Source organism: Oncorhynchus masou, chromosome 12 (genome assembly GCF_036934945.1).
Source record: "Oncorhynchus masou masou isolate Uvic2021 chromosome 12, UVic_Omas_1.1, whole genome shotgun sequence".
Classification (NCBI taxonomy): domain Eukaryota; kingdom Metazoa; phylum Chordata; class Actinopteri; order Salmoniformes; family Salmonidae; genus Oncorhynchus; species Oncorhynchus masou.
The window spans coordinates 12,669,181-12,692,188 of NC_088223.1; the positions used below are offsets into that span (position 1 = coordinate 12,669,181).

At 43.9% G+C, this 23,008-nt stretch overlaps 1 protein-coding gene across 1 annotated transcript in view; it reads left to right on the forward strand.

Moving 5' to 3' along the window:
- The window catches only part of LOC135549566 (E3 ubiquitin-protein ligase MYLIP-A-like), a 41,906-nt gene extending 29,064 nt beyond the window's left edge, over positions 1-12,842 (forward strand). Inside the window, exons 3-7 of the mRNA XM_064979644.1 lie at positions 787-972; positions 5,110-5,307; positions 7,684-7,848; positions 9,223-9,631; positions 10,858-12,842. Of these exons, the coding sequence (XP_064835716.1) occupies positions 787-972; positions 5,110-5,307; positions 7,684-7,848; positions 9,223-9,631; positions 10,858-11,079 (1,180 nt within the window). The 3' untranslated portion in view covers positions 11,080-12,842. The remainder of the gene's footprint in view (positions 1-786; positions 973-5,109; positions 5,308-7,683; positions 7,849-9,222; positions 9,632-10,857) is intronic.
- Positions 12,843-23,008: the final 10,166 nt, after the last annotated feature.

Sequence of the window (23,008 nt, forward strand, 5' to 3'; positions counted from 1 at the left end):
CTCTGCTGCACAATGCTGTGAATAGGCAGCCATACAGAAGTCTACAGGGCTGGCTGCTGACTCCTCTTACTGTGTGTGTGTGTGTGTGTGTGTGTGTGTGTGTGTGTGTGTGTGTGTGTGTGTGTGTGTGTGTGTGTACCCTGATTGGAGTTATGAAGCCCCATTTCGGGACGGAAGGTAGCCTAGGGGTTAGAGCGTTGGACTAGTAACCGAAAGGTTGCAAGATCAAATCCCCGAGCTGACAAGGTAAAAATCTGTCTTTCTGCACCTGAACAAGGCAGTGTTCCTAGGCCGTCATTAAAAATAAGAATTTGTTCTTAACTGACTTGCCTAATTAAATAAATATTTAAAAATAATAATTAAAGCCGCTGACTGAGTCACTGGGTTAAAAGTCAGACTTTGTCACGCACTGTCTGACTGGGAACAGCTGTTCCTTTTCAACTGCTCGTGTTCCTCATTCTATTCCTGGCATCAATGACCGTAGTGAACTAGAAAGCGGAACAGAGTACTACTTTGAGGTAAGGATCAGTGAACCCCCCCACACACACCTGCTCTGTGTGTAACCCAACCTCTAACTTCCACCTGCTCCCCCAATCATGACCTGTTTGGTTCCAGGCCCTGTGCATCACCTCTCTCCAATCATGACCTGTTTGGTTCCAGGCCCTGTGCATCACCTCTCTCCAATCATGACCTGTTTGGTTCCAGGCCCTGTGCATCACCCCTCTCCAATCATGACCTGTTCCAGTTCATGTCTAACATTCCCTCCCTCTCTCTTCCCTCCACCAGACATGTGTTCTTCATGCAGGTCAAGGAGAACCTCCACAGCGGCCACCTGAGGATGTGTTCGGAGCAAGCTGAGGAGCTGAGTGCCCTGCTGGCCCAAGCTGAGTTCAGAGACTACAACCAGAACACAGCCAAGTACTGGTACTTTGAGCTGTGTGGGAGTGAACCCTGCCCGGCAACAGTCAACAGGTAAGGTCGCACACACACACAGCTATGTCTTACTATGCTTGAGGACATTTTGGGGCCCAACAGTTGATTCCCATTCAAGATCCTATTTTCACTTTTTCCCTAAACCTAAACCTAAGCCTGAAATAGCTGGCAAAAATGGCCACACTTCGGAATTCTAGTTAGTTTACTATTCTTGTGAGTACTTTTGGTTCTCACAAGTATAGTAAAATGTGTACACACACACACACACACCTGTGGTGTGTTTAAACAGGTTTGAAGCTCTAGCCATTGTGCTAATTGGATGGAGTTTGCAGGACATGAATACACTGTTGAAATATTGAAAGCAAAGCTACCCTTGACAAGGTCGCTGGCTTGGAGAACAGATCTGTTATTAGAGGAGTATGATATGAAAGTATCAACATCTCGCTGAACCAAGTGACAGATGCGTTGTTAATGATTCATCCAACATCGGTTGGACTTCTAACAATCGGATGCTTCAAAGAGGAAAATTCCCTTTCCTGTCCCAATTCAGAATGTTTGAAAATTCATCCCAGAACAGGTCAAACCTTTCATCATTTATTACCATCTGTGCTACCTAGATTTAGCTGTGTTCCTATTCCGAAATAACATATGGTAGCTGTTCAAAACAAATAAACAATTAGGTGTAAAATAGGTTCTAGAATTTGCACCCGAACCCATGAGTTGCTCCGAGCCGTAACGCTTCCCTCTACTTAGCCTACCTTCTTGAATATGAATCAGTCTGTCGCGTGCATCTGACAGAAACATGCAGTGTCATGGGAACCGGATCTCAGTTCCACTGACACTGCAGACAGCAGCAGAGTTTGGAAGTCCCCAGAAATTGTTTGTTTTGCAATTGGAACAAAGTTCAAAACTCATGCCCACGTGTCCGTCGCCATGCGCAAAAGACCGACCAAGAGGAAACTAGAAGAAAAGGCATGGTCACGAGGTTCGCTGTACAGAAAGAAAACATGTTCCCCTCCCATGTTCCTACCATGGGGCCGAGGTTGGTTTGCAATTCCAACAACTGTTTGTCCCACGTGATGTCATCCAACATGAGATGAGTAATAGATGGTAAGGATATGGCACCCTGTTTCCCCATAGGCTCTGGTCAAAAGTAGTGCACTAGATGGGGAATAAGGTGCCATTTTGGAGCCTCCTACACATACTCACAAGGTCCCCTCTACAGAGACAGACACACTCCTCTCTTCCCAAAGATTCTACCATGCAGCCACTTGTTTCTCTCTCTCTCAAGGACCAAACCTGTTCAGGCACGGAACTGAACACCTAACAGGGAATTTCACCAAAGCAAGCAGGGTTATTGAGTTCTAGCCAGGTAACTGTCCTACACATTGTGAAACGACTGTGAATCATACACATCAACACTTGAAAAGGGAATGGTGGGAAGTGGGAAGTTTACATACACTTATGTTGGAGTCATTAAAACTTGTTTTTCAACCACTCCACAAATTTCTCGTTAACAAACTATAGTTTTGGCAAGTCGGTTAGGACATCTACTTTGTGCATGACACAAGTCATTTTTCCAACAATTGTTTACAGACAGATTATTTCACTGTATCACAATTTCAGTGGGTCAGAAATTTACATACAGCTTGGAAAATTCCAGAAAATGTCATGGCTTTAGAAGCTTTCCCAAAGGCTAATTGACATCATCTGAGTCAATTGGAGGCGTGGATGTATTTCAAGGCCAACCTTCAAACCCAGTGCTTCTTTCCTTGACATCATGGGAAAATCAAAAGAAGTCAGTCAAGACCTCAGGAAAAAAATTGTAGACCTCCACAAGTTATTTATATTTTCTGTGAAACCCAACCCGGAAGTTGTTTTCCACCTCTAACAAATAAAGCCGCCCGCCTGCCTGCCTGCCTGCTAGCTACAACAACAACAACATGGTTGTGAGAACCAAGCCAGCGATTAGAGCGTAGCCCAGCAGCTCGTTGACTGGTTAAGTCAACAGTTTGAGAAGACTGCCAGTTTGGGTGGAGGCCAAGCTAAACTAGGGACTGTTCATACTAGGTCAGAGGACTGATCTATCGCTGTGTTTACACACACACTAGGACACACACACTAGGACACACATGCAAGACAAGCACACACAAACTAGGATCCTCCTGACATCGTAATTGGAGGGAAATGTAAATGCCATTGGATCGGCTCTAATCAGGCTAATGTGGACATGAAGCTGTCTTGTTAATGTATTGTCAATTATAATAGCCCATTTGGTGATTTCCGTCAGCTCTGTTGTTTTGAGTAATTGCCAATAGCATACTTCTATTGCACTATGGGTAATGTTCTGGACGTTCTTGCCCCTCATAATCAAGCTTATGTCTTGGGAGGAAGACTTAACCAATGTATGTACTGTGTTTAACTCATTTTGTGATACCATTTACAGAGGCGCTCAAATTAAGTTTGTAAACCACTTTTCACAGCCAACAACAATAATAAAATGCACACATACAGATCATTTTACCATAGTAAAGAAATTACAGCAGGAGAATATTATCACTGTTGTGAAAGTTAACAGCAAAGCTGTCTGTAAGAGGAAATGTATTGGTGATGCATTCCATAGACAGACACAGTCGTTGGGAGTCGACATCAGTACCCCGTATAGCTGTATGAGTAATGTTCGTATGGAACCGAGGAGGGGTGGAGGTTCGTATGGAACCGAGGAGGGCTGGAGGTTCGTATGGAACCGAGGAGGGCTGGAGGTTCGTATGGAACCGAGGAGGGGTGGAGGTTCGTATGGAACCGAGGAGGGCTGGAGGTTCGTATGGAACCGAGGAGGGCTGGAGGTTCGTATGGAACCGAGGAGGGCTGGAGGTTCGTATGGAACCGAGGAGGGCTGGAGGTTCAGTCCAGGAGTAATGCTTGGGCAATAATAGCTCAGTTCATACACTTGAATTCACACTGCACACATAGTGATGAGAGGATTCCTGGCAGGAGAGGACAGAGATTCACATTGCATTATAGTGATTGATTCCCTTATTATTTTTGCTCAGATAAGGGAATGATGGGATTATATTATAACATCTGCTCTCTGGGTGACAGACTGACAGCTCAGGAAGGATCCTTCCTCTCTATAATCTCAATCCCCATCACATGAGGTCTCTGTAGCACTATGGAAATATGAGTTCCCTCCCTCTCGGGGTAATATGATTCAGAGAGATATGATGGAATTCTTATGAAGATATTTTCCCTTCAGTCTGCTGTCTGTAGTAACTGGGACCTTGGTGCTGTCTGTAGTAACTGGGACCTTGGTGCTGTCTGTAGTAACTGGGACCTTGGTGCTGTCTGTAGTAACTGGGACCTTGGTGATTCAGTCTGATGTCTGTAGTAACTGGGAACTTGGTGCTGTCTGTAGTAACTGGGACCTTGGTGCTTCAGTCTGCTGTCTGTAGTAACTGGGACCTTGGTGCTGTCTGTAGTAACTGGGACCTTGGTGCTGTCTGTAGTATCTGAGACCTTGGTGCTGTCTGTAGTAACTGAGACCTTGGTGCTGTCTGTAGTATCTAGGACCTTGGTGCTGTCTGTAGTAACTGGGACGTTGGTGCTGTCTGTAGTAACTGGGACCTTGGTGCTGTCTGTAGTATCTGAGACCTTGGTGCTGTCTGTAGTAACTGGGACGTTGGTGCTGTCTGTAGTAACTGGGACCTTGGTGCTGTCTGTAGTATCTGAGACCTTGGTGCTGTCTGTAGTATCTGAGACCTTGGTGCTGTCTGTAGTATCTGAGACCTTGGTGCTGTCTGCAGTATCTGGGACCTTGGTGCTTGCCTTGTGGTGCAGCTGACATACTGACTGTGGCCATTGAGTGATTCATGTAGCAGTGCTTTCAACCTCATCCTGGCTGCTGGACTCACTGTATGTCTGGTGTTAGAACCCTTCATGTCTTCTAGATGGCCATCGGTAGGGATGTTCATGTCTTCATTACCAGCAGTCTGTCACGTTTCGCAGTTGTGTGAAGATGTTTCTCTACTGTTTTCTCACAGCCCTCCCAGGAAATGAATGCAGAACATAAACTATTTCAAGCACAGTAGCTCTTTGTGTGAACCCTTTGAAGCAATGAGGCTCTGCATGTGAGTCAGTAGTAACACTGCCATCTCCCTCTCCTCTCTCTCGCCACAGTATCATCTCTAAGCACAAGGCGTTGGAGGGTCAGAGCCCGGGGTCGGTGGAGTACCAGGCCCTGCAGCTGGTGTCCAGCCTGGAGCACTACGGGGTGGAGTGGCACTGGGCCAGGGACGCAGAGGGACAGAGGCTGGCCATAGGGGTTGGCCCTGAAGGTATCGCTGTCTGTAAAGAGGACTTCAGCCTGGTCAACAGGTAAAGGAGGGTCTTCACCATAATTAACCAACTACTCCATATCTTGTGCAGTCAGAACACTGACATATCTTCCGAAACAACGTCACCAGAGAGCTTGGCATGTGGGTTGCACAGTGCACAATACACAACAATCTACTGTACGGAGTTCAGATTGCCTCCTAGAAATACTGTACCTTTACTGTCCGTAAATACTGTACCGTAAATACTGTACTTTTACGTACCGTAAATACTGTACCTATACTGTCCGTAAATACTGTTCCGTAAATACTGTACCGTAAATACTGTACCTATACTGTCCGTAAATACTGTACCTATACTGTACCTATACTGTACCTATACTGTCCGTAAATACTGTACCTATACTGTCCGTAAATACTGTACCTATACTGTACCTTTACTGTACCGTAAATACTGTACCTATACTGTCCGTAAATACTGTACCGTAAATACTGTACTTTTACGTACCGTAAATACTGTACCTATACGTATCGTAAATACTGTACCGTAAATACTGTACTTTTACGTACCGTAAATACTGTACCTATAATGTCCGTAAATACTGTTCCGTAAATACTGTACCTATACTGTCCGTAAATACTGTACCGTAAATACTGTACCTATACGTACCGTAAATACTGTACCTATACGTACCGTAAATACTGTACCTATACTGTACCTATACTGTACCGTAAATACTGTACCTATACTGTCCGTAAATACTGTACCTATACTGTACCTATACTGTACCGTAAATACTGTACCTATACTGTACCGTAAATACTGTACCGTAAATACTGTACCTATACTGTACCGTAAATACTGTACCTATACTGTACCTTTACTGTACCGTAAATACTGTACCTATACTGTCCGTAAATACTGTACCGTAAATACTGTACCTATACTGTACCGTAAATACTGTCCGTAAATACTGTACCGTAAATACTGTACCTATACTGTTCCGTAAATACTGTACCGTAAATACTGTACCTATACTGTACCGTAAATACTGTACCTATACTGTACCGTAAATACTGTACCGTAAATACTGTACCTATACTGTACCGTAAATACTGTACCGTACATACTGTACCGTAAATACTGTACCGTAAATACTGTACCTCTACTGTACCGTAAATACTGTACCTATACTGTCCGTAAATTCTGTACCTATACTGTACCGTAAATACTGTACCTATACTGTACCGTAAATACTGTACCTATACGTACCGTAAATACTGTACCTATACTGTACCGTAAATACTGTACCTATACGTACCGTAAATACTGTACCTATACTGTACCGTAAATACTGTACCTATACTGTCCGTAAATTCTGTACCTATACTGTACCGTAAATACTGTACCTATACTGTACCGTAAATACTGTACCTATACGTACCGTAAATACTGTACCTATACTGTACCGTAAATACTGTACCTATACTGTACCGTAAATACTGTACCTCTACTGTACCGCAAATACTGTACCTATACTGTACCGTAAATACTGTACCGTAAATACTGTACCGTAAATACTGTACCGTAAATACTGTACCTATACTGTACCGTAAATACTGTACCTATACTGTACCGTAAATACTGTACCGTAAATACTGTACCGTAAATACTGTACCTATACGTACCGTAAATACTGTACCTATACTGTACCGTAAATACTGTACCTATACTGTACCTATACTGTACCTATACTGTACCGTAAATACTGTACCTATACTGTCCGTAAATACTGTACCTATACTGTACCGTAAATACTGTACCGTAAATACTGTACCTATACTGTACCTATACTGTACCTATACTGTACCTATACTGTACCTATACTGTACCGTAAATACTCTACCGTAAATACTGTACCGTAAATACTGTACCGTAAATACTGTACCTATACTGTACCGTAAATACTGTACCTATACTGTACCGTAAATACTGTACCTCTACTGTACCGCAAATACTGTACCTATACTGTACCGTAAATACTGTACCTATACTGTACCTATACTGTACCTATACTGTACCGTGCACATCTATGAAGGGTAAAGTCCATCTGACCCGCTAACTTTACCTTCTAGGAAATCTGAGATTGTCATCATGAAACTTGAATGCTATATTTGTTTTATTGTTGTGCGATAGGGTGTGTGTGTGTGTGTGTGTGTGTGTGTGTGTGTCTCAATTCAATTCAAGGGCTTTATTGGCATGGGAAACATGTGTTAACATTGCCAAAGCAAGTGAGGTAGATAATATATAGATAATATATAAAGTGAATGTCTCTCTCTGTGTGTGTGGGTGTAATATTACAGGATTTCAGTTGAAAGAATACTGTTTCTAAGTTCAGCTTTTCTTTATCCATTCTAGGATCAGCTATCCCATAATACAAACAGCCACCCAGTCAGGGAAGAGTGTTTACCTGACTGTGACCAAGGATACCAGCGACAGTGTGGTTCTGCTATTCAAGCTGATCAGCAACCGGGCAGCAAGCGGACTGTACCGGGCCATCACTGAGACACACGCCTTCTACAGGCGAGTGGAGAGGGTTACCTTGTGGGAAGCTAGAACACAAATACATGCAGTCCAATTCTACACTCTGCATATATATATATATATATATATATATATGTCATCATACTGGATCTGTGGAGTTAGATTGGATCACCAACTGATCGAAGTCATTGTTGATCAAATGTTCCATGATGAAAACCTAATGGACTGACTTCTTCGCAAACTATTTGGTAGAGTTAAAATGAGAGCCTGTGAGTATAGTGACACATTGACAGGGCTTCACTGTCATGTTAATGTATTGACCACATGTTTGTTTACACTACCATCCCCTATGTGGTCTGTGATCACTTACTCACCTGACTCTACATCCTTCTGAATACACGAAGAGTTCCTGAACCAGTCTGGCGTGACTTTATACTGCCTAGGGGCTGGTCAACCAGCCAACCGTTACACTCCCCCCATTTTAGTCCAGTTAGGTAACGTTCTCTCTCTCTCATCACTTAAACCTTGGTGTTTCTGAAGACTCTGCTCTGTTTACCGTGGCTCTGCTCCCTGAATATGCATCCTGATCTGTAGTTGTACACATTCACAGAGACTGTGCTTTGGTCCTTAGTGTCGTCAACAAACTGCCTCCCCCATGTGAGTGGTTAGAGCGTTGGTCTAGTAACCGGAAGGTTGCAAGTTCGAATCTGTCCTTCTGCCCCTGAACAAGACAGTTAACCCACTGTTCCGTCATTGACAATAAGAATGTGTTCTTAACTGACTTGCCTAGTTAAATAAAGGTATAAAAAATGATAAAATGTCCTGATCTTGAGGAAGCCATAGGCAGTACAGGAAATGAAGAGACAGTCTTAGTGTTGATATTCATGAAACTAAAAGTGCTTCTTCCTAGAAAAATGGATGTCAGCTGTTTTCAATTGTGCAATAGCAAAGCTTGGCTTACAATAGTCAAAGGTACAAGGATGACCTCTCTATTGTGTGTGTGGGGGTTTTTCACCACGTATTCCTCAGCTTGTGCAGATGTGCCTGTTCTGTAGGACCTGGAGCAGTGTCTGTCAGTGTAGAGGATTTCTAGAGTCCTATACTGCTGTTGAACATGATCAACCCCCTTTTTATAGGGTTTTGACTAGATGGTATACAGATAACTTACGGGACATAGCATGTTAGGAAAACGGTTAGCCAGAATGCTACAATTCTCCCAGACTCAAACATGCAACATTTTTACCTTAGCTGTACACCATTTAGCCACAACCCTTGTATAGGTTCAGAGCCAAAAGAGATGTGGACAATGGAGAAATCAATTGATTTGAAAATGGTGTCTAACATTCAGTTGACAGATGAACACAGAACGAGATTGATACTTCCTGGTTAGTAATGTCTCCCTCTCTCCTTCAGGTGTGACACGGTGACCAGCGCGGTGATGATGCAGTACAGCCGTGACTTCAAGGGTCACCTGGCGTCTCTCTTCCTCAATGAGAACATCAACCTGGGCAAGAAGTACGTCTTCGACATCCGACGCACCTCCAAGGAGGTCTACGACTACGCACGCCGGACGCTCTACAACGCCGGCATCATGGAGGTGGTTGGCGAGAGGACGCCATCAGGGCTCAGTCCACTGCGTGGCCAGGAGGAGGGGCTGGGAGAGGACTGTGGGAGCTGTCAGCAGAGCAGGGCGCTGCTGGAGAGACTAGAGAAACTCAGAGAAGCTCTGCTGTGTATGTTGTGCTGTGTGGAGGAGATCGACACAGCCTTCTGCCCCTGTGGACACATGGTGTGCTGCCAGACCTGCGCCAACCAACTACAGGTGAACAGACCCAGATAGAAGTGACTACTTGTGATTGGTTGAAAATGATCAACACACATGTTATTTCCTGCATGGTGGTCTACATTGAGAAGCTGCTACCAGTCAACGATAGAGAAGGAGTCCAGAAAACACATCTGCACATTCATTTAGTTGTTGATGGTTTTTGATTAAGGCGACCATTGGTCAAGACATTTGGATGCCACCGCTGCAGTCAACCCCCAGAACACTCGGCTGTCTCATTAGGTTTAAATGTCTTCCCTTTCTCATCTTTCTTCAGGCCATATTTCAGCCTGGTCTTAATACACTACAGCAGCAGGACAGAGACCCATCCGGTCCTTTGCGCCATTGTAGGAAATAACACTTGGGAAGGAAGCAAGCTATTGAGGAGTATTGGAACCTAGCCACAGTTTGTGTTAGTGGTGGTTGTCCACACTCTGTGGTTCTAGCTGTGTAATACCATTGAGTGGCAGAGCGCTCTGATTCCAGGAGAATACTTGACTTTTCTCCTGAGTCACTCATCACTTTTAAGGCGTTTTTAAAAAAACGATCCAGTGTTTTGCTCATGCATGACTTCAGCTAACCTGATTGTCCCTCCAACTAATCTCCTAAATGTGCCCAACTTTGCTTAAACTGTCGTCTCAGATGGTGAATTAGTGGCTGTGGATTAAAGCTGCCGGAAGCAGGCCAGCAAATCTCTATTCCATTAAATCCACAAGGAAACGTGTCATGTGATGGCTAGGCCCAAACACATTGAGAGGAGAGAGAGAGAGAACAGGAGATCCCCCCCCCCCCCAAAAAAAATGTACTCACTTTCCAAGATGGCCGCCCCTTTATAACACACTATTAACCATCTTCTAGATATGTCTGAACAGAGTGTATCGTGGGTAATTTGATCTGGAGGTCCCGGTTGGTTAAGTAACAGGCTTTTACGTGACTTCAATAAAATTGACTGGCTAAATGAGAATGGAGTGTGTTTCCACTATCCCTGCTCCATCACTGTGCAGATTGGTTAGCATTGTTGGTGTCTGAAATATGATTGGTTGGCTACCTGGTCCGTTCTGCAGCCCAGGGCTGGTGGTGGTTCATGCTTTCTGTAGCATTGTGGATCTGCATGTGCAACTCGGCCTCTTAATGTGCTTTCTGTCGACAGAATGTAGTGTACCTGTCCTGTGCCTCAAATGAAGTGACAGTTTTATGTTGACGTTCTCTCTTTGTCCTCCCCCCAGTCGTGTCCGGTGTGTCGGTCGGAGGTGGAACACGTGCAGCATGTCTACCTCCCCACCTGCACCAGTCTCCTGAACTTCACCACCACCTCTCACCATGGCGACGACAGCCCCGGTCCCATCCACAGAGCTATGTGTGGTCTAGGACACACCTGCCACACCAAGGACTACTGCAACACCAACACCCGACACGACTCCAACAACATCTACCACACAGAGACATAGAACCACTTCACCACTCCCAGGCTGTGTACCAAATGTCTCCCTGGCACTACATGGGGAATAGGGTGCAATTTGGGAAGCAGCCCAGTCCAGTTCCAACACCGTTGGGTTCTGTTGGGTTGTTTTCACCGTACCACTCTCCCTGACGGTGGTATTTTCTCCACTCCCCACTGTAAATCATATGGATTATTTTTAAACCAATGATGGACTTGGGATTTTTTTAATACCTCCCCTCCCTTTTAGATTTAGGTTTATTGCGTATTATTTAGTTTTAATCTAATTTCATCAGTTGATCTGATCTGAATTAGTGGCTCTATTTTGATTTATTTCACCATTTTTGATTGTGTTGTTTTTTTCTCCATATTGGTCTACAGAACGTGAATTATCTATTGGGCTCATAACCTGCAGCGTTTGTACAAGACGAGGACATTCTGTGTTCTAGGAGAGTAGTAGGCAACGTAGATAGTCATTCAGTTTTAAACGTTTCTTTTAAGCTTTAAGAATCTCATTTCATGGTTCTAATGGAGTGAAATGCATTTCATTTTTGTTGTTCGTTTCCTGTTTAGTTGTTTGTTTTCCATGTAGTTCCTATGGTTTCCATGCCAATGAGAAGGTATTTGCGGGGTAGGAAGCAGCCAGACCCGAGCACAGCACAGCATTCTGATTTAGAGATGTCATTTGGGACGCGTTCCATGCTATTCCTTATATGTTGTGCACTACTTTGGGCTCTGGTCAAAAGTAGTGCACTATATAGGGAATAGCATGTCATTTGGGATGCCGTTGTGGTTAAGTCTTGACGGTAAGCCCAGTATTATTCTCTTCATGTGTAGATGGGTTCTGGAACCAAACAAGAACTTTGACAGGGAAAGAGAAATGGTTGAATGACCCCCAGAAAAAAGACCAGATTCAAACAGAACTCCCATGAGCTCCGTCCATTCATTATTTCATCCCACATGAACTGGAACCCACAGAAATGCAGGTCCCCAAAATAAGATGTTTTAAGTATTCTGTGATTTTTTTTATTTATTTATTGCTAAGGCTTTTTTTTTTTTCTAGCCTTATCCCAGATCTGTTTGTGTCGCATCACTAACCCAGACCATAGGAGTTAGTTATATAACACAAACAGATCTGGGATCAGCCACTACTGTGTATTCTGTGATCAGTATTTCTGTTTTTATGTGGTCAACTAGTGAGTTCCTTAGGATTTCATTATTAAAGGGTACTAGTCTTATCAGTGCAATACTAGCTGCTTTTTTGAGAAGCCTTGTGTATTTTTAGGGTAGAATATATATTTCTATCTACATTCACTTTACCAAGGAAGCTCCCCAAGTGAATTATCTGTAGGGTTTTGCCTTATTAATGTAGCAACATGGGTTTGTCTCCCAAATGGCACCCTATTACTTACGTAGTGCACTACTTTTGACCAGGGCCCATAGGATTCTGGTCAACAGTAGTGCACTGAATAGGGAATAGGGTGCCATTTTGAGACTCACTTACATTGTGTTTTTTGGTATGCGTTCTTTCTTTGCACAGACTTTCTTTGTTTAGAAAGATGATGAAGAATGTTTTCTTTATGGCTGGAACCATTTGGCACATTGTCACTGCAGGGGATTGATGCTTTTATTCACTTTGTACAAGTAGGATTTGTTTCTGTTTTTTTGAAGCAAACACCTATGCTCTGGAAATGTAGAAAGAAATTACTTTGGATCTTTTGTATGTTATTTCTTTGTATGAGAAGTGTTAATAAAGTTGTTTTTTAAACATTACTTTTCTGACTGAGTTCTTTTAATTTTTTTTAGTTAATCCATTTTTATTTATGGCTTTGACAGTGTTGATCTAAAGTTACCCTGGCAACACACAGTTACCCTGGCAACACACACATTCACAGCTGACAGGTCAGATAAAGATATGGGATTAAATGACCGGGTGTTTTGTGATTGAAGATTTACTAAACTCATAAGGTCAAAGGTAATGCCTGCTATGTTTTTAATCAGATCTCAGTAAATAAATGATGTTGTTGCCTGTCATTAAAGTTTCTGTATGTTGATGAACTGATCATTCCATTATCAGAATGCAAACAGGCAAATCACAGACATGACTGTTTTTACTATTGATCATTTTAGGATACGCTTTGCTTCACTGTGATTAAACAGTTTGGCGATCGGGGGGAGGTGACCCGAAAGAACGTTAAGAGTATTGATCCACACACACAGTCAGGCAACATCTCTACTGTTAAAAAGACTCCAAGGACACTGATGACAGCTGGAAAAGAGGGAGGATTCTGAATGAGTAGTAGGAGTGACTGACTTTAAAGGCACAATCTGCAATATTTACAGCTGTTCTGTGGTCTATTCCATTAAGGATGAATAAACACCAATTTTTGATTCTTGAATATTTTTTTCAGAGCTGATCTGATTTGGTCAAAATACCAAAATTCTGATCTGGTCTGCCTGTGTGAACGCAGTCGAGGAGGCCCCCGTTTGTTGCTCAGTTTCCAGTGTCTAGCCACGAGGCCTTAGGCAACCAGTAACCCAGATGTGCATAGAAACTTAATCTAGTACAGAGGTGGACAATTCAAGTCCTCAAGGGCCTGATTGGTGTCCCACTTTTTCCTCCATCCGTAGCAAACAGTCGAGGACTGGAGTTGGCCACCCTCGATCTAGTGTGTTCTGCTCTGTGGCGCAGCGGCAGTCATGTCTGTCGCTGCCCTGTGGCCGTACAGTGTGGTCAAAAACATACAGGCTAAATGTATTAGTGGTGTCAGAGAACAATGGGAAACTATAACAAGCTTGTGGGTATTATGTCTGACAATGAAAATATAATTAATAACAAAAGTGTTAATATCAGCATAAGACTATAATCTGCCTTTAAAATAATATAGAATAAACACTTGGACAAAATAAGTCATAATGTTTAAGAGTCTAATCAAAAATGTATTTAAGTGAAATGCTATATGATTGCATAAATTCCTCATTACATAACTGGCAATAAAACACTATACTGTAGGCTTACATAATGAGTGGCAACATGTCCTACATGACATACTGGGGAGTGGTTAACGCAGAGAACAGGAGAAAGAGGGAGGTTATCAGAGACAGAAAGAGGGAAAACAGGAAGGAGCGAGAGAGAAGTAAACTAGAGATCTGGTAGTCTAATAATCCATGTCTAGTCATTATTTTTATAATCCATCCAACTTTCACCTCTGTTGAGTTTATGGTCTCAAAGTTCTCTTCAGACTCATGGCTAGGCAGAGAGGGGTTTCACCTCTGCTGAGTTTATAGTCTCTTCAGACTAATGGCTAGGCAGAGATGGGTTTCACCTCTGTTGAGTTTATAGTCTCTTCAGACTCATGGCTAGGCAGAGAGGGGTTTCACCTCTGTTGAGTTTATAGTCTCTTCAGACTAATGGCTAGGCAGAGAGGGGTTTCACCTCTGCTGAGTTTATAGTCTCTTCAGACTAATGGCTAGGCAGAGATGGGTTTCACCTCTGTTGAGTTTATAGTCTCTTCAGACTCATGGCTAGGCAGAGAGGGGTTTCACCTCTGTTGAGTTTATAGTCTCTTCAGACTCATGGCTAGGCAGAGAGGGGTTTCACCTCTGTTGAGTTTATAGTCTCTTCAGGCTCATGGCTAGGCAGAGAGGGGTTTCACCTCTGTTGAGTTTATAGTCTCTTCAGAATCATGGCTAGGCAGAGAGGGGTTTCACCTCTGTTGAGTTTATAGTCTCTTCAGACTCATGGCTAGGCAGAGAGGGGTTTCACCTCTGTTGAGTTTATAGTCTCTTCAGACTCATGTCTAGGCAGAGAGGGGTTTCACCTCTGTTGAGTTTATAGTCTCTTCAGACACTCATGGCTAGGCAGAGAGGGGTTTCACCTCTGTTGAGTTTATAGTCTCTTCAGACTCATGGCTAGGCAGAGAGGGGTTTCACCTCTGTTGAGTTTATAGTCTCTTCAGACTCATGGCTAGGCAGAGAGGGGTTTCACCTCTGTTGAGTTTATAGTCTCTTCAGACTCATGGCTAGGCAGAGAGGGGTTTCACCTCTGTTGAGTTTATAGTCTCTTCAGACACTCATGGCTAGGCAGAGAGGGGTTTCACCTCTGTTGAGTTTATAGTCTCTTCAGACTCATGGCTAGGCAGAGATGGGTTTCAGTGTAAATGTAATACATTTAATTGCATGCAACTCCTTGATGGTTGATGAGTTCAAGTCCTCTCACGGTTTTAGTTAGAAAAAGTGTTCAGTTTAGAATGTACATTTTGTATCAAAAGATAGAAGGGTTCTACCCCTTGATGAGAGTTCCATTTAGAACACTTAGATTGGAAGATTGAAGGTGTTCTATATAGATGCCTTAATAAAGGGTTCTAGATAGAACCATTTACAGAGGATTCTAGGTAGAACATTTTGCAGACAAGACTAGTTTTACCTACAACCATTAAGGTTACCCCTATCGGGACAAGCTTCTATGGTTATAGTTAGCATCCTTTTTTCTATGGTCATAGATGTTGTTCTCAGAAAGAGAGTGGCATTACAGAAAGAGAATCTTTTTTAAAAACATGAAGTGAACAACTAACATTCCTTCCTTCCTTATACATATATCCATGTCTTTCTGGCCAACTTAAAGACTTCATTACTTTTCACTTATAGATACAGTGGAGCAAAAAAGTATTTAGTCAGCCTCCAATTGTGCAAGTTTTCCCACTTAAAAAGATGAGGCCTGTAATTTTCATCATAGGTACACTTCAACTATGACAGACAAATGAGAAAAAAAATCCAGAAAATCACATTGTAGGATTTTTAATGAATTTGCAAATTATGGTGGAAAATAAGTATGATGAAAAGTACAGGCCTCTCATCTTTTTAAGTAGGAGAACTTGCACAATTGGTGGCTGACTAAATACGTTTTTTGCCCCACTGTACTTGGTCTGCGTCTGAAATGACATGCTATGTATGGCCTGTATAGTGCAGTGTGTGCTATAATAGTAGATAGCTGTGGAACCTTGTTTATGGAAGGTGTTCTAGAAGAGTTGCTGTTATGAAGAACAATCAAATTCAAAGCAGGAAACAACCTGAGAATATGTGTTTCAGATTCAGACCTTAGAAGTGCTGAAAGTAATATGCTTCTCTACTGTAAACAACAGTTTTCACATTAGGCGATAGTTACATTACCCAACAAAATAGACAGAAAATCTATGATTTCCATAATATCTATCCAATGTGTAATCAAAGGTGTGATCAATGAAGACATCCTCTACAATCGTTCATGCAAAAATATATATAGATATTTGTCAGATATAATTGTAACATAGGTGTACTGTCTAATCAAATGGAAGAAATGAAATGAAAATAACACAACGTTGAGCACACATTAATGTGCATCAAGCCAGTCTTGAGCATTTCACCATACATTCTCATACACATCACAGTGAATGTCCTCATTGTTCCTGCACAGCAGGAAAAACCTTTAGGCGAATCCAAGCTTGACACTGGTCTGCATTGAGACAAGATAGTAGCTACAAAAAAATTAAAAATTGGATACCACGAAATTGGGGAGAAAACGGGGTTAAAAAAAAGAGAAAAAAAGGAGGTGGACATGGGGCCCATCAGAGAGGTGGACATGGGGCCCTGTCAAAGAGGTCAGAGGTGGACAGGGGCCCATCAGAGAGGTGGACAGGGGCCCTGTCAAAGAGGTCAGAGGTGGACAGGGGCCCATCAGAGAGGTGGACAGGGGCCCTGTCAAAGAGGTCAGAGAGGTGGACATGGGCCCTGTCAAAGAGGTGGACACGGGGCCTGTCAAAGAGGTGGACACGGGGCCTGTCAAAGAGGTGGACACGTGGCCTGTCAAAGAGGTGGACATGGGCCCTGTCAAAGAGGTGGACACGGGGCCCTGTCAGAGAGGTGGACACGGGGCCCTGTCAAAGTGGTGGACACGGGGCCCTGTCAAAGAGGTGGACACGGGGCCCTGTCAAAGAGATGGACACGGGGCCCTGTCAAAGAGGTGGACATGGGCCCTGTCAAAGAGGTGGACATGGGCCCTGTCAAAGAGGTGGACATGGGCCCTGTCAAAGAGGTGGACATGGGCCCTGTCAAAGAGGTGGACAAGGGGCCCTGTCAGAGAGGTGGACATGGGCCCTGTCAAAGAGGTGGACATGGGCCCTGTCAAAGAAGTGGACAAGGGGCCCTGTCAGAGAGGTGGACATGGGCCCTGTCAAAGAGGTGGACAAGGGGCCCATCAGAGAGGTGGACATGGGCCCGTCAAAGAGGTGGACATGGGCCCTGTCAAAGAGGTGGACATGGGCCCTGTCAAAGAGGTGGACATGGGCCCTGTCAAAGAGGTGGACATGGGCCCTGTCAAAGAGGTGGACATGGGCCCTGTCAAAGAGGTGGACATGGGCCCTGTCAAAGAGGTGGATATGGGCCCTGTCAAAGAGGTGGACATGGGCCCTGTCAAAGAGGTGGACATGGGCCCTGTCAAAGAGGTGGACAAGGGGCCCTGTCAGAGAGGTGGACAAGGGGCCCATCAGAGAGATGGACAAGGGGCCCTGTCAAAGAGGTGGGCATGGGGCCCATCAGAGAGGTGGACAAGGGGCCCATCACAGGTGGACATGGGCCCTGTCAAAGAGGTGGACATGGGCCCTGTCAAAGAGGTGGACATGGGCCCTGTCAAAGAGGTGGACATGGGCCCTGTCAAAGAGGTGGACATGGGCCCTGTCAAAGAGGTGGACAAGGGCCCTGTCAAAGAGGTGGACAAGGGGCCCCTCAGAGAGGTGGACAAGGGGCCCTGTCAAAGAGGTGGACAAGGGGCCCATCAGAGAGGTGGGCATGGGCCCTGTCAAAGAGGTCAAAGAGGTGGGCATGGGGCCCATCAGAGAGGTGGACAAGGGGCCCATCAGAGAGGTGGGCATGGGGCCCATCAGAGAGGTGGGCATGGGCCCTGTCAAAGAGGTCAAAGAGGTGGGCATGGGGCCCATCAGAGAGTTGGGCATGGGGCCCATCAGAGAGGTGGATATGGGCCCTGTCAAAGAGGTCAAAGAGGTGGGCATGGGGCCCATCAGAGAGGTGGGCATGGGCCCTGTCAAAGAGGTCAAAGAGGTGGGGGAGAGGTTGTTGTCCTGGCACCACACTGCCAGGTCTCTGACCTCATGCCTTTCGGCTGTCTCATCGTTGTCGGTGAGCAAACTTGTGTCATCAGCAAACTTAATGATGATGTTAGAGTCGTGCACACAGTCATGGGTGAACAGGGAGTACAGGAGGGGACACACCCCTGAGGGGCCCCCATGTTGAGAATCTGCATTGCAGATGTGTTGTTGCCCACCCTTACCACCTGGGAGCGGCCCGTCAGGAAGTACAGGATCCGGTTGCAGAGGAAGGGGTTTAGTCCCAGGGTCCTTAGCTTAGTGATGAGCTTTGTGGGCACCATGGTGTTGTACACTGAGCTGTAGTCAATTGTGGTTAACACTGTATGAAGTAAATTAGCAATATAGAGTAGTCATTATGTATGCTTATCATGTATCATACATGTCATTTAGATGTTATAGTTACAAACAAATTCTGCTGGGAGAATTCTGCACAGCTTTTTAGAGCTTTTATAAATTAGAAATGATGATCTCCCTCCCCTTTTAATGTTATTTTTCATCATAGTTTGCAGATAGCCATTTCATTAGACACCCCTCTCTATGAATACATGTCAGTGACACAGTAATGTCTTTCCTCTGTGTCATTCTCTAACACCAGAATGGAGTTTGGAGGGCAAGACACAAAAGACCCGAGTGTACAAAATGTTCTGCACTCAGAAACCATCTGTTCTGTTCTGCTCTGTTCTGTTCTCTTCTGCTCTGTTCGGTTCTCTTCTGCTCTGTTCGGTTCTCTTCTGCTCTGTTCGGTTCTCTTCTGCTCTGTTCGGTTCTCTTCTGCTCTGTTCGGTTCTCTTCTGTCCTGTCTGTTCCGCTCTGCTCTGTTCTGTTCTGTTCCGCTCTGTTCTGTTCTGTTCTGTCTGTTCCGTTCCGTCCTGTCTGTTCCGTTCCGTCCTGTCTGTTCCGTTCCGTCCTGTCTGTTCCGTTCCGTCCTGTCTGTTCCGTTCCGTCCTGTCTGTTCCGTTCTGTCCTGTCTGTTCCGTTCTGTCCTGTCTGTTCCGTTCTGTCCTGTCTGTTCCGTTCTGTCCTGTCTGTTCCGTTCTGTCCTGTCTGTTCCGTTCTGTCCTGTCTGTTCCATTCTGTCCTGTCTGTTCTATTCTGCTCTGTTCTATTCTGCTCTGTTCTATTCTGCTCTGTTCTATTCTGCTCCGTTCTGTTCTATTCTGCTGTGTCTGTTCTATTCTGTTCTGTCTGTTCTATTCTGTTCGATTCTGATCTGTTCTGTTCTATTCTGTTCGGTCTGTTCTGTTCTATTCTCAACCTCTTGGCTTTAGTAAAGATGTCTGTCACTGACCCACTCCCCAGGATGCACACACACAACCAGCACTGGCCAAGTGCACTTTCACGTACCATATATCGTTCAATCTTTCCAGTGTCATCTTCTCCAACACACTTACAGGTTTTTACAGTGTACATTCTGTAAAGTAGACTAGACGACTTGTCATGACTGTCCTGTGAGGATCAGAGTGAGTCTGATCAGACTGGTGGGATTGTGACAGTAACCAGGCCACTCTCTCTCTCCAACAGAAGGGAGGAGGGGGGGGGGTGTTGGCAGTTCACACCCGGTCATAAATTACAAGATAAAGAGACTCTCTCTTTTACCCTTAAGTATCAACTAGAGGAATGTCCCTTTGCCTCCCAAGACCATCATATCTTGACATTCCACTAGGGACCTTTGACTCATGTAAGAGGAAGTTACTCTATGTTATTATTTAGTTAGCTAGTAGAATGATCAGTAAAACTAGGGGGGTTTGCAGATCCAATAATGATGCCACCATTCAGAATATAAGACTGATATGAGGTGATGATTAACAAGTGACTGTTATCGATATATAATTTACATATCTTCTAGAGATTAATTCGGGAGATGTTAACTCATTAAACAACTTCTTCCATAGTGCCCCAAATCCTAATGAGTTAATTGTTACATTATTAATTTAAATCGGGGTAACAATGAAACATGGATTAAATAAATAACAGTCATCCGATTAATGAAAGTCACAACAGACTTGTTTTTTATCGATTGAGGTGAAACACAGGAGTAAAGTGGTAACTAGATGGGTGAACCCCAATATAATAACAGGTAACGAGATGGGTGAACCCCAATATAATAACAGGTAACTAGATGTGTGAACCCCAATATAATAACAGGTAACTAGATGTGTGAACCCCAATATAATAACAGGTAACTAGATGTGTGAACCCCAATATAATAACAGGTAACTAGATGTGTGAACCCCAATATAATAACAGGTAACTAGATGGGTGAACCCCAATATAATAACAGGTAACTAGATGGGTGAACCCCAATATAATAACAGGTAACTAGATGGGTGAACCCCAAAATAATAACAGGTAACTAGATGGGTGAACCCCAATATAATAACAGGTAACTAGATGGGTGAACCCCAAAATAATAACAGGTAACTAGATGGGTGAACCAAAATATAATAACAGGTAACTAGATGGGTGAACCCCAATATAATAACAGGTAACTAGATGGGTGTACCCCAATATAATAACAGGTAACGAGATGGGTGTACCCCAATATAAAGACAGGTAACTAGATCAAAATCAAATTTATTTATATAGCCCTTCGTACATCAGCTGATATCTCAAAGTGCTGTACAGAAACCCAGCCTAAAACCCCAAACAGCTAGCAATGCAGGTGTAGAAGCACGGTGGTTAGGAAAAACTCCCTAGAAAGGCCAAAACCTAGGAAGAAACCTAGAGAGGAACCAGGCTATGTGGGGTGGCTAGTCCTCTTCTGGCTGTGCCGGGTAGAGATTATAACAGAACATGGCCAAGATGTTCAAATGTTCATAAATGACCAGCATGGTCGAATAATAATAAGGCAGAACAGTTGAAACTGGAGCAGCAGCATGGCCAGGTGGACTGGGGACAGCAAGGAGTCATCATGTCAGGTAGTCCTGGGGCATGGTCCTAGGGCTCAGGTCCTCAAGAGAGAGAAGGAGAGAATTAGAGAACGCACACTTAGATTCACACAGGACACCGAATTGGACAGGAGAAGTACTCCAGATATAACAAACTGACCCCAGCCCCCCGACACATAAACTACTGCAGCATAAATACTGGAGGCTGAGACAGGAGGGGTCAGGAGACACTGTGGCCCCATCCGAGGACACCCCCGGACAGGGCCAAACAGGAAGGATATAACCCCACCCACTTTGCCAAAGCACAGCCCCCACACCACTAGAGGGATATCTCAACCACCAACTTACCATCCTGAGACAAAGCTGAGTATAGCCCGCAAAGATCTCCGCCATGGCACAACCCAAGGGGGGGGCGCCAACCCAGACAGGTAGATGTGTAAACCCTATTCAAAAACAGGTAACTAGATGGGTATTTCCTAATACAAAAACAGGTAACTAGATGGTTAAACCCTCATGCGAAAACACACTTCAATGCAATAGTTAAATAGTTAATATAATAGATAGCTAAGCCCTGTCATAAAATAAAAAAGTGGGTAACATTGAGTTTTATTGAGGTCACCCTCCCTCCGTCCATGCAGCGATGGTGACCCCCACATGAACTGTCACCTACATTCAGCATCTATCTCTCCAGTGTCATAAAATCGAACAACGTATTACACAGTAGACACAGAGGCAGATCTGAAGCCTCATCTTCAGCTCCAACATGCTGACACCGGTTCTTATGGTGGACTTTCTGTAACACAGACTGCCACACCTCTAATTCAATATTGCATAAGATTATATTTTATATATTACTGGCTTATCTTGCTGACTTATCAATGCAGGGCAGTGTGTTGCTGTGTCGGTCTCCTGATAAGGCACAGTGAAGAGGGTTATACTGTACAAGGGGTCAAAGTTGAGTTGGCTATACAGTGCTGTGAAAAAATAATTGCCCCTTTAACATTTTCTCAACTTCGGAATATTTTAGATACTGATTAACACAATAGTTAAGTATGTAATTATTGTGTTATTTGTAAACTCAGGTTCCTTTGATCTAATATTAGGTTTTGGTTGAAGATCTTTTCATTTATTTATTTATTTATTTCATCTTTATTTATTAACCAGGTAGGCCAGTTGAGAAGAAGTTCTCATTTACAACTGTGACGTGGCCAAGATAAAGCAAAGATAAAGATAAAGCAAAGCAGTGCGACACAAACAACACAGTTAAACATGGAATAAACACAATATACAGTCAATAACACAATAGAAAATGATATATACAGTGTGTGCAAATGTAGTAAGATTAGGGAGGTAAGGCAATAAATAGGCCAGAGTGGCGAAATAATTACAATCTAGCAATTAAACACTGGAATGGTAGATGTGCAGAAGATGCATGTGCAAGTAGAGATACTGGGGTGCAAAAGAGAAGAAAAAAAACACTATGGGGATGAGGTAGTTGGATGGGCTATTTACAGATGGGCTATGTACAGGTGCAAGGATCTATACGCTGCTCTGACAGCTGATGCTTAAAGTTAGTGAGGGAGATAAATCTCCAGCTTCAGTGATTGGTTCCAGTCATTGGCAGCAGAGAACTGGAAGGAAAGACGACCAAAGGAGTTGGCTTTGGGGGTGACCAGTGAAATATACCTTCTGGAGCGTGTGCTTCAGGTGGGTGCTGCTATGGTGACCAGTGAGCTGAGATAAGGCAGGGCTTTACCTAGCAAAGACTTATTGATGACCTGGAGCCAGTGGGTTTGGCGACGAATATTAAGCGAGGGCCAGCCAAAGAGAGCATACAGTCGCAGTGGTGGGTAGTATATGGGGCTGTGGTGACAATAGGGATAGCACTGTGATAGACTGCATCCAATTTGCT